The 12,021-nt window shown below is 43.1% G+C and overlaps 4 protein-coding genes, 1 non-coding gene and 1 pseudogene across 5 annotated transcripts in view; 2 read left to right on the top strand and 4 right to left on the bottom strand.

Moving 5' to 3' along the window:
- LOC141826507 (small ribosomal subunit protein eS26y-like) overlaps nt 1-1,191 on the top strand; it is a 14,049-nt gene extending 12,858 nt beyond the window's left edge. Inside the window, exon 5 of the mRNA XM_074713762.1 lies at nt 899-1,191. Within this exon, the coding sequence (XP_074569863.1) occupies nt 899-964 (66 nt within the window). The 3' untranslated portion in view covers nt 965-1,191. The remainder of the gene's footprint in view (nt 1-898) is intronic.
- A 175-nt stretch (nt 1,192-1,366) lies between these two features.
- Nucleotides 1,367-1,903, bottom strand: LOC141828609 (late embryogenesis abundant protein EMB564). The gene is made up of 2 exons (XM_074716062.1): nt 1,789-1,903; nt 1,367-1,701 (listed from the first exon to the last, which is right to left on the bottom strand). Exons 1-2 carry the CDS (start codon nt 1,901-1,903, stop codon nt 1,535-1,537), a joined length of 282 nt encoding a protein of 93 aa, XP_074572163.1. The 3' UTR covers nt 1,367-1,534.
- A 900-nt stretch (nt 1,904-2,803) lies between these two features.
- On the bottom strand, nt 2,804-3,688 carry LOC141828582 (uncharacterized protein At5g39865-like). The gene has a single exon (XM_074716037.1). The coding sequence runs from the start codon at nt 3,575-3,577 to the stop codon at nt 2,804-2,806; it is 774 nt and encodes a 257-aa protein (XP_074572138.1). The 5' UTR covers nt 3,578-3,688.
- An 893-nt stretch (nt 3,689-4,581) lies between these two features.
- TRNAG-GCC (transfer RNA glycine (anticodon GCC)) lies at nt 4,582-4,652 on the top strand. The gene has a single exon. It is a non-coding gene; the product is annotated as a tRNA-Gly (tRNA).
- Nucleotides 4,653-4,961: 309 nt separating this feature from the next.
- Nucleotides 4,962-5,742, bottom strand: LOC141827102 (uroporphyrinogen decarboxylase-like; annotated as a pseudogene).
- A 4,090-nt stretch (nt 5,743-9,832) lies between these two features.
- LOC141827101 (uncharacterized) lies at nt 9,833-11,108 on the bottom strand. The gene has a single exon (XM_074714372.1). The coding sequence runs from the start codon at nt 11,106-11,108 to the stop codon at nt 9,960-9,962; it is 1,149 nt and encodes a 382-aa protein (XP_074570473.1). The 3' UTR covers nt 9,833-9,959.
- Between the last annotated feature and the right edge of the window lie 913 nt (nt 11,109-12,021).

Here is a 12,021-nt window from a genome sequence, read left to right as displayed (position 1 = left end):
GTGTAAGGTGATTGGAAATTTAAGCAATGGCACTGTTGATGTAAGCAAAAACGGTCAGGGCAGTGTCCCTTAATTCAATTTTAACCTTTTGGTCAAATTTTCATTTCATACTCACCAAGGTGCGATTGTTAGCATCAAACATGATTAGTTCAACCCAATTGTTAAACCCTATTTGGGCTACCTAGTTTGAATTGTGCAATTTTAATTCTCCACAGATTGAGTTCCCCACAAAGTTACGAATATGCATATTCAAATTAGCATAGTCTATTCACATCTGTGAATTACAGTCATAGCTCCTATATGAGCTTTTGTCCTTATAAAATTTTAGACTAAATTAGAATTAATCACGATTTCCTCTTTATTAATTATTAATTTTTATTAATTTGGAATTTTAATTTATGATAATTAAACTAAATCATTCATTAGTTATGAGAATTAATTTACAAGAAAAAAGGATGGGTAAGAATATTTGTTGTATAATCGAATTTCTTTGCTGTAGTTAAAATGTTTTGATTTATGTTCCTTTAGGCCTTTCCTCCCTCAGACTTGTCTATCCATTTCCCTTTCAATCTTTCCCCATTTTTTAATTGTTATTTTTATTTTCCTTCCAGGGGCTAAGCCCCACGATTCCATCTCAAAACAATGACTTAGGCGGTCGTTGTGATTGCGTTCTTTGCCTTGTTTATTATTGTTATTATTTTCAAGTTAGGCTTGTTTGTTTGTCTTATTGTTGCTTTCTGCTTGTATGAAATAACTGAAGTGTGCATCTTGCATTCAAATATTCACACATTCAACTAAAAAGAAATGAAGCCCCGAGTTTTCGCCTTTTTAACTTCGTCATAAATGGACGTGTCCTCGAAATGTAATGCTTCACCGATTCCATGTGTTGTTATTGCAGGATGATCTGGCAAAGCCTGGTCAAGCTCCTCGTCCAGTTGGTGCTGGAAATCCTGCTCGTCCATGACCGCTCCTACGTGGAACGGTGGAATGATAGGTCATACACTTGTTTTTCTGTTTCAAAGTCGAACAATGCCTTCCTTTGTGCAACTATTGGATTAATCTTCTAGTCACTATCTTTGTTTACCTCTGGAAGAGGTTTCAGTTCCCATTTACTTGGTGCTGGTCTTTCATTTTAAATTGATTGTGCGAATTGCTCTACTTTGGTTGATGATATTGAGTCGATCAAATAAATTTGAAGCGGTGTTCTTTCCCATAAATAGATTGGTTGTTTCAACCATATAGCATACGATTGTGGTTTATATTATTGTGTGCTGCGTGTATCTCTTCGTATGTAGGGCGTATATTTGTGTATATAGGCACTGTTATAGACCAAGTAGTTCGATGTGCTGGTTAAACACGCACAGTACTTTATAGAACTTCATGGAAGCAGCTGTTTACATCTATCTCATTATGCAACTAGAAAAGACAGACGTCGTACCCTGACCAACCTGCTGACTAACCAAACCTAAGCCATCGTCTCTAACACACAATTAGACTTCCACGAGTTGTTACAGAGATCCGGGATGATGCACGATCAGTCCTCTTGCTTAGTGACCTTGGACTCGTTGATCGGGATGCCTTCTCTCTGCGTGCGCTCCTCGCCGGACTCCTCGGTGGTGCTCAGCCCCCCTTTGCGCCCCATCTCCTGGTACCCTTCAGTCCCCAGCTGCTCCCTGCGAGTCTGCCCTCCACGGCTACGCCCTGCATCCATTTCATGCTGCAGGAGTTGATCAATCTACCGTGCAATTAACGATAAGCCAACAAACGAAGCAAGCGCGCAGAAGTGACCTTCAGCGAGGCGTTCCTGAGCTTCCAGGCTCTTTCCGCCGGTGCCGCCTGGGACCACCGTCTCCCCTCGTCTCGCCCTCTCGTCAAGCTCTCGCCTTTCTTGTTCTGATGACATAATGTACGTAGTCTCCGACCTCAGGCGAAAATACTCACAGCAGGCAACTCTCCGACGCCGCTATTGCCTTAAGTGGCATTTGAGTGTGTTCTTAAGAAGCAGGAGGCGGCGGGGAAGGCACCAGGCTGACGACACGTAGAGGCAAACCTGGAGGACGGAGAAAGCGTGAGCCCTCGCAAGGTGACACGTTCGCCACCTGAGACACGAGTCCGTTACATCCATGCTCTTCTTTTCCAGCTCGATCGATAACGTTCAATAATCAATAAAAAGTGCTGCTTTTGTAGTAAGCAGTTCACATTTGTAAATTGATTAACCTTTTTTTGTTAATTGGATTCCAATTAATTAACTTGCAGACACACGAGAATTTCTCGACCGCTTGCACGATTTCGAGTACAAACGTTACTCAGCCCGTAAACATACACATTCTAGCGGTTTCATACAACATCGTTGTTGTTTCTAGCCATTAATAACGTAACGACTCTAATTATTTCATTTGTCTTTGTGTTCTAATGCCTGTATCAATGAGTACTGCTTTTGTTATGATTTCTCTTATTTTTCTAAGAAAAGAAGAAGTTCCGGCAAACACGTAAATTAAGTGTAATGAACATAATCATCACACAGATTAATGAGTAAAAATATTTTCACTCTGGGTATGTAAATCAGGTTCAAAAAATAACGGATCTGATCGATTAGAGGAGGATTAGAGAACGTAATCGCATGTCTCCTAAACAATCTTGTTTAATGTGAAAAATATGAAGAAATTAATCAAAATATATCAAAATCAAAATATAAACACAGTACCGGTTTCCTATATTTTTATTAATATATTATTGTCACTGTGATTAATACCTTGCTTTACGAAAGGAACAGAGACATCTATTACTGACGGTCCGATTGCGATCAGACGGCGGTGGGGTCAGAGCACGGGGGGCACCGGACGATCCCGTTCTCGTTGCACGCGGTGCACGCCCGGAAACCCCTGCCGGCGCCGCCCTTGTCGGAGTAGCACCGCCGCGAACCGCTGCATCTCCGGCACATCACGAAGCCGATGTCGCCGCACCACTTGCAGCTTCCGGGAGGAACCTGCGCCACCGCCTCTACGTACCGCTTCAGGTCGCCGGCCTCGTGGAGCCGCCGGAGTTCCTCCGCGCCTCCGATGTGGCGGCCGCCGATGAACACCTGCGGGAGGCCGACGGGCTTCGGGAGGCAACCGAGGACGCCCCTCAGTTCGCGCAGGAAGCCGGCGTCCATGGAGACGTCGCGCTCGTCGACGGCGACGCGGAGGCCTCGGAGGATGGCGCGGACGGCGGAGCAATCCTCGAAGGTGCGGCGGACGACGCGGAGGGAGGTGTAGTAGAGGATGACGCGCTTCTCCTCGCCAGGGGGGAGGCCGAAGGGGTCCTGCTCCTGCGGAGAGCGCCAATAACGGAGGGCGGCCGAGGCCGGACGGTAGTGGTGGACGAGCGGCGGCGAGGGCGGCGGAGGCTGGGGCGACGAAGAGCGGGAGGAGGCGGTGGAGGGGTTACGATCGACGGCGTCGTAATCGTCGAGGAGGGAGAGAATATCCTTGAGGGAGGAGGAGCGGATGAGAAATGAAGATTTCGGGGGCGGCGAGGGGGACGTGATAGCGCCGCCGCGCGGAGGGAGGTGGACTTTTCCCCACGCCGGCCACATCAACCGGTGCAATCGAAAGAGAGAGGAATTAGAAGGAGAGGGAGGAGAAGTCTATCGAAAGTTGTAGAATTAAGTTCGGGAGGTTGAAAACGAGGGAAGCAACGGAGAACGTGGAGAGGTGAGGTCACTTATAATGCAAACACAACAGCCATTTCCTATCTTTTGTGCTCTGGATAAATGTTAAGTCTCATGACATATTTGAGTTGGTTACGATAGACTTACTGAGATGAATGTCTTTTCTGTCGTAATCAACTTTAACATCTTATTGATGAATACTACAGATTGATTAATACTTCTCTTTTCATTTACCTTTTACTAATCCTTTTTAGTTGTTCATCATCACCATGTACATTAATTCTAAATAATATTATGATAAATTGCAAGCATCTATTCATGTCATTGTTAATCTACTCATCATTGATATAAATGTTCCAACTAAGTAGGTCTAGCTAGCTAGCTAAGATTGAGATAATATATATGTACATATATATTTGATTGGGTGAGTCACTGTTTTTTTTTTCTTACTTGTAACAAAAACATATATAGGAGGAAACTAGCTAACTATATATGTGCACCAAGACAAGCTAACTATATGTGTGCACCAAGACATATTTGCTTGGACCATGCATGGATAAGCATAATTCGCTAGCTAGTAAAGGTAATGCTATTAGCCTTCTGGATTTTTTGTTATTGACAATGGAAAATGAAATAGGAAGAACATGTTCAAGTAATATATATTTGAATTGAGAAATTGTTCTTCTTTATCTTTGATCAATCGAGTGCGGCTTAATATATAGTTTCATGATCCTTCACAAAAGAATTAATCAGATATCATATTTAACTGCAGTGAGAAAGGAAGGGCAGTTGAGGAGCTGAGGAATTAGGAGGAGCTGCGGACAGCATCCAAAACATTTTGGAATTTCTGCACAACACCCAAAATATAAAATTAAATGAAATAAAGGTTAAATGGAATGAAATAAATTAAATGGTGACATTTCTAATAAGCACCAGTGGTCTAGTGGTAGAATAGTACCCTGCCACGGTACAGACCCGGGTTCGATTCCTGGCTGGTGCATTTATTTTTTAATACTATTTAATTGAATTTAAAATTTAATGAAACATGAGTTTCAAAAAGAATAAAAATAACATCATTTGATATAAAAATCAGAATTGGATTTTAGTAAAATTTGCTAATCCCCACCCCCACAAGAGGTTATAGAAAGGAAATTTCCTAGTAACAAGCATATGCCTGGGTAAGAGACTTCTGTACTTTTTAAAAAAATTTATAAACCACAAAAAATTGCAAGTTAAATGTGATTAAATGATGATCACATAATAATAAGTAGCTGACGACGGCAAAATAGCGTAGGACATTTTCAGTATCTCAATATCTGATCCCCTTGACGACTTCAAAGAAATGTGCAACACTTTCCTGTGGTTCCTACAACGACGATACCCTGGCCGAGGATAAGTATATGTCTACTGGTACCTGCTTTTCTTTCCGTGTCTATTATACTTTCGGTTATGAATTCCTTTGATCCAACAAGAACATCAGGGTCTACGTTTCCCTGAACAGCAACATGTGATCCTAATCTTCTCCTACCTTCTGCCATATCGACTGTCCAGTCCAAGCTCACGACGTCAACACCAGTCAATGGTAGTCTCTCAAGCAAACCTCCTGACCCGCTTGCATGAAGGATCACTGGTAATTCTGGATGCGTCTTCTTGACTAAATCCACAATTTGCTTTAAACAAGGCAAGCTAAATTCTTCAAAGCCCACGGGACTAAGTTCAGTTGCTCAGGAATCAAAGATTTGTACAGCTTGTGCCCCGTGGTCAGCTTGATATTTAATGTAGCTGGCCAGAGTTTGTAAAATTTCTGTAACAGCGAATGTAAAACCTACAGAAGCAACATTGTATATCAGAGTTGCACAACTTGGAGATGAGTGAAATGCTTCACTCTATTTTTACAAGCTAAAGACATTTGCCAAATCAAGGACTAGATGCAAAAAAGGGCGAAGGGTTCGTTTAACTCTGAATGCAAAAAAGATATTTGAGATAAAATCAGTTGATTTGTGAAATTTAGCATGTCATCATCCTAGATTCATGCAGACCTGCATGAAATTGTTGTTTAAGTGATAGCTTAGTTGATGAATGATTTCCATGTTCATTAATAAAATACCAATTAGCAGCAAGAAGTCTAGGACAAGTTAAATTAAGTCACATGATCTGATAACAATGCACAAAAAAATTTCAGATTACAAAAAGAAACAGTGTTGACAAAATTTCAGTTAACAGGTAATCATAATGTAGTATGAGTAAATACCATTCAAGCGTATATTACTTTCCAGTTACATATAATATTATGACAGCCTCTTCAAAGGTGAACAAGTTGCAACATTAGGATCCTTGTGACGAATGCTCTTTCTAAAAATTCACACCATGATTTTAGTTGTAGATTCCACAAAGACAACAGTTATTTTGCATCAACATTTCCGAAATGACTGTATTCTCAATTTCAACAAATCTATAAGAGGTGAAAGAAGTAACATCCAAAATTGACCTATGTTGTAGCATCTTAGTGGAACTGATATGCTAGTGTTAGAAGGAGCATACATCTCCCATCCAGAGATTACCTAATTTATACTAACTTCTGTTCCAATTAATTGTCCAAAAACAGATACAGGAATCAATGAAATATTGATCCACTATGTATAAGGCAATCCAGTACAAGTTTAATGGATCAAAGTTAGTAAATGAGTTCAGCAGGTCACAGCTGAGACGAAGGAATGCACTAAACCTGCCTTCATGTACCTCCCGGCTTGCCGCATCAGCCAAACTGGTGGTCTCTCAACTTTCTCAGCGCGAATAGCATCCAAAAGGAGTGGCTCAACTACACTTGCAACTTTTGGTGTTTCTACATACTCTGAAAATCGCACAGAATCTTAGAATACAAATAGAGCACAATAACCAACAATAAACGTCACACCTCATCATATACATTTGGTGTTCAGTTCTTTATACTGAACAAATAATATCAGATTTGGTGATATATGGATATTGTTAACGGGAAGGTGGAGAAACGCATACTTATTTGTACAATCAGAAAGAACCACAGTCAACTGGTTTGTGAATCAAATAAATTTACCACGGTGATGTAACAAAAATCATCTGTAGGAAATACGAACTGATTCCAAATCACGCAAAAGGACTAAAACCCTAATCGAAAAGCTAGCCGACGCCTCGCGAATTAACACCGAGAAGCCAAAACGCCATAGTGAACTAGAAAATGGAAAAGGCTCGGTACCGCTAACCGCGCATCGGACGACGAGCAACTTCGACTTTGATTGTGAACCAAATGCCGAATTCCGAACGACAGTGGAAATCGGATAGCCAATGCACGACATCTTCCAAACAGACGACGAGGAAGGCGACCACGAGGGACGAAATCAAACGCACCCCCGAAACCCTCGGCAGTCCTCCCGCCTCCTGCCCACTCCTGCACTTTGCTGGAGCCGGCGAGACTCCAGAGGACAAATTATCTTTAAAACAATGAAATATCACTTATTTATGAACTTACTCAAATGCCCTTTCGTTGAACCAGAAGACAGCAGTTGCGATTGCAATTTTGTTCCAAACGTGTGGGTGTTTAGGTAATTTGATGCAACAGTTGGTTTCCCGTTCTCCCGCAGCCAATTAGAATCGAGGAGGCTCTCTGGATGATGCCTCACGACGTCGCCGGATACATTTCCACTTACGCTTTGTGCCGTGGCGTGCTTCTTCGAGTAGCTGGCACTTGAATTGTGAGCAAAGATCAAAAACGCTCCTCATGTATAATTATCTAATTATTTTTTATTATATAATTTTAATTATTATCTTTCTTCTATAGTTACCATTTAAAATTGAAATCGAATGAGTATTCATTGCAGCAGATATGAAATATTAACGGTTATACAGTTCAACTATAATTTTATAATTGAACTATTGTGTTATAATAGTTATAATTTCATAATTATTATAATTGAAAAAAAATCTTCTCTATTTGTACCCTTGAATTTTACCATCAACTTAAAAAAAAACTCAACTTGACATAAATCCAGGGAATAAACAATATAATAATGCATTTCTTTTATTTAGGTCGTTAAAAATTACTCGGCATCTAGTCCCACCTTCTCCTTGCCTGAAATCTAAGACAAAAGAGACTAAGAAATGAGTTGTACACAGATTAAGCCGTGAGTTAGGTTGTTTTGTTAATTGCGAAATTCAGCCAACAGATCAATAATGAGCAGGAATACCTCTTCGCGAAGACGTGTTTCTTGTTGCCCATATACGATCAGATAACTAGGCCTCTGCATTTATAAGATATGATCGAAGACAAAACACACTAAATTATTAATGATCCATGATACTCAGACTCGGTCAATTCAAAATCAAGTCAGCCCGACTCAGTTCGAATCAAATCAACAAATTTAACAGCAAAGTCGTACAATCATGATCCGACCTAAACTGAATTTGACAGGAGACTCGACCAAATGGGCATGCGAGTGGGAGAAGTGTTGTGGACACATTTTGAGGACGACGCATGTGTAGGAAGTACGTGAAGTGCACGGTAAAGACTCCTTAGCTTCCACTCTTCCATGTGAGGCTAGACTAGCAAATTAATTTTCCTTTTTTTTCCTATGTCCGACTTTAATGTCGGAAGAATTTAGTCAAAATCCCATCTTGATCGACTTGTCTTTCAACTCCTTTCAATGTTAGCAACTTCCCAACTCGTTCATCAATCGTGAAACAGTTCTAAACCTAGCGTCAAATGTTTATCATTTCTAGGGATTCTCGTCGGAGCTGGACATGCTTTCGGTGAAATTCCCTCATCGGCCTAGATCGGCAGTGGACATACCCGGGTTTCATAGTTGCTCAGCTTCTGGGTGACTCAATCACTCGCCGACCTGACTAATCGCCAAACCCAATAAGGAACCGACTTGATAAAGAGGTCCTAGGTAATCAGTGATCCAACCCGTGTTTAACCTATTCGTAGTGCTTTGATCGTATCACTTGAGGAGTCAACCCATCCCCGATTCAACCTTATCAATCCCATGTCCTATTCATTCGTATAAATGGAAAAAGAGCCTTTGTTTATTAGACTAAGATATGTTCGATTGCCCCACGCATCTCTTCTCTAGCGGAATGAAGGTGGTCTTCTTCGTTAGACAATTCGTGAATGAAAAAAAGGAAGAGTTAAATAATGGAGCTGAAAGGAGTTGACTTCGTTATCCAATCAAGCCAACGTGTTCCCCAAAATGTGATTTTGCAACCGTGTACATGTTTTCTTCTAATTAATTTGATTCATCAAATGAACCAACCTTTAGATCGGGTGGAGTACAGGTGTTGGCGTGTTGCATGTCTCTGCTCGAATTCATGCTGCAGCACTACTGCAACTCGCGTTTCCAGTTCTTTCTCCTTCCTTCCACCTTTGAATTCATCGACCTTAATTAATTACCTCCGCCATCGTCCTCTTAGATTCGCTTTAAATGTACCTTCTCTTTCTCGTGCTATTATTCTTCATCCCCTCTCCTCCCTCCTTCACGAGATGCAGGCGGCGAGGGCAAGAGCTGTGCTACTTGTTGCGCTATTTCTACTCTGCCGCAGCGGCTCGGAATGCAGCAGAGCAGCTCGGCCTCACACGGTCGGGTTCAGGGAAGGAGAAAGGCCCCTGCTTTCCGCTTCGATGAGGGTGGAAGTGAGCCGAGGCCAGGCGGCGCTGCTCTTCTCCATGCTTCCGCGAGGGGCGGTGCCGCCGTCCAGCCCCGGCGGTGGGATCAACGCCGACGGGAACAATTGAATACCAACTCCGGCGGGAGACATGCATGGAAGAAGAATTGTACACGTGCATATATACGTTTTCGATTCATTAATTTTTGAAAGATTGCTTTTGTTCGATCGATTCGTTTGCAGTTTGAAATCGAGATTGTATATGTGCTTGCAATCTCGTAGTAAGTTGTATTTTGGAATTCTGTAGCTTGATTTGGTGAATTGCCATGATACAAAGACTTTCGTTCAAGAATTTGCCCAAAGAATTTTGTAGATTTTTTATGTCTCCTTGCTCTTCCTTCTAATTAGCTATTTACTTGTGCTATAACCATCATTAGGTGTTTTGATTACTGAAATAAAAAATAGTTAGCAAAATAAAAACAAAAGAATGGAATTTCTTTGAAGATTAAAATTGAACATATTTGACATGAAACTTCGTTCTGCAGGAAGCACTCACCACCACTTCTATATTCTTATGGAACTAAACGCATGAGTATCAAATCCCATTTGTAAAAAAATTGGCGACGGCCGCCGGCCGCCGGCGTTGCGAGAGATGAGAGTCGCCGACGACGATTCAAAAGATCTCGAGGATCTCGAGGATGAAACCGTTGCAGAGTGGGCATTCGCTGTTGGTCACCCAGAGCTCGCGCGAGCAGAGGCGGCAGAAGGTGTGGCCGCAGGAGGTGAACCGCGCCCCCTTGTGCTGGACCATGCACACGCAGCACACATACAGCATCCCGTCGTCGCGGCCCTCCGACTCCTCATCCGTCGCCAGCTCCTCCTCTTCTTCCTCCTCGTCCTCCTTCCCGCTTCCTCCCCACTCGTCCGTTTGCTCCAGCAAGGCCATCAGCGACATTGCCGGCGCCGCCTCAGACGACCCACTACGCTCCTCCTCCTCCTCCTCTTCGTCGTCGTCGTCGTCGTCGTCGGGCTTCGGGATGTTCTCTGCGCTCACTTTCACGGGCGCTGGGGCGGAGGAGGGTTCCGGGGCGCGAGGCTCGGAGTTGCGAACGGACACTGGGGCGGGAGGCTCGGAGTTGCGAACGGACGCTGGGGCGGAGGAGGGTTCCGCGGCGGGAGGCTCGGAGTTGCGAACGGAGACGGAAAGCGAGACGGAGAGGGGGCGGCGAACGGAGGTGGTGCGGTTGGAGACGAGCTCGGGGTCGGAGATCGGCCATGGGTTCCGGACGGAGACCGAACGAGGGACGGGGCCGGCGTTGATGGGTTGATTACCGCGACGGCCAGGGGAGACGGCGACCTCCGAGGCAGAGGACGCCGCCAACCAGGCGGCACCGGCCCGGCGGAAACGGTCCCTCAACGATCTCCACTTGGCTTTCCCGCCGGAGTTGGCGCCGGCGGAGGCCCTCTGCGCGTGATGAGCTAGGTGGACGAGGTCGAACAGCTTCCGTGCGGGGCTGCGGGGGGTGACGGGGCTCTCCCTCCTCTCGCTGGCCACCGCGGCGGCCGGACTGTTACTTCGGCGAGGGGAGACAACCGCATGGCTGTCGTCCAGCTCGCGGATTTCCGAGATCGTCGAGATTCGCGACATGTCGATTCCGAAACCGCAAACTTTCTCATAGGAATCGACGAGAGGAATTCCTGCAAATCTTAATCGACCTCCATCTCCTCTCTTCCCTGCTCCTCTTGTGGGCGATCGATTGGTGGGGGAGAGCAGAGCTGCACAAGGATTTAGGAACGACTCCTGCGGTCCGACAAGTTTCATTCCGGATCGTTAAAACTGTCTCCGAACTCCGATCGCACGCTATTTTTGGGCCTTCGGTTAATTTTTTCCTGACTATTTGCTTAATTTCCGCTAGACCATGTCATTGCCTTTTCTTCCTAGTTCCTTCGTAGAAGGTGAGCGGAAGGGGCACCACCAAACTTGTGACGTGGCAGGGGCATTGTGGTTGACAAAAGCAGATACATTTATTTTCGAGTTTACCTTTTTACAGATGGTTGTGAGGCCGATCGTGTAGGGCCGCTAAGATGACGGATCCACCTTTTGCAGAGCAGAAAAGTTGATATTACATGACAAAGATAATAACTCTTCAATTAGTTTCTTTATCATTATTTATATATTTTTATATTAAATTATAGTTTGTTAAAATTAAATCTTTATTTTATTTATATTTTTAATTATTTAAATTATTATTCGATTTCTGAAACTTATTTACAAATTCCATCACGTTTGTCATGGTTGGTTGGTGTGCTTGTGATGCTTCAAAAAGATACTGCGTCACGCCTGCTGTTCAAATTGGACCAGATGAAGATATTCAACTGCATCTGCATGGGTTGGAGGATTGAAGGCCTGAAAAAAAAAAAAAAATCAAAAGTCAAGTAATTTGAATTGTAAAATAAATCGGCAAATTACCCAAATGCTCACCTAACTTTTAAAAGTACTTAACAACGTAATCAACTTTGTCGAATAGTACTTTTAAAAAAAATATCATTTTATTAAAAAAACTAAATATTATAAGATACATTGACATAACGGGATACTAAAATAAATAGAGATATTATAAGATACATCGACAGTAACGGGATACTAAAATATTTAAAAACTTATTAAAGTTTGAAAAATAATTAGGTTGAAAAAAAATCAACCAATCAATTGCCTATGTCCATTCTCTTTTTAT

The sequence above is a fragment of the Curcuma longa genome, chromosome 4 (assembly GCF_044706935.1).
Source record: "Curcuma longa cultivar G26 ecotype Majalengka, Jawa Barat chromosome 4, ITB_CL_G26_1.1, whole genome shotgun sequence".
In the NCBI taxonomy this organism is placed as follows: Eukaryota; Viridiplantae; Streptophyta; class Magnoliopsida; order Zingiberales; family Zingiberaceae; genus Curcuma; species Curcuma longa.
This window is presented reverse-complemented; position numbering and strand designations above follow the sequence as displayed.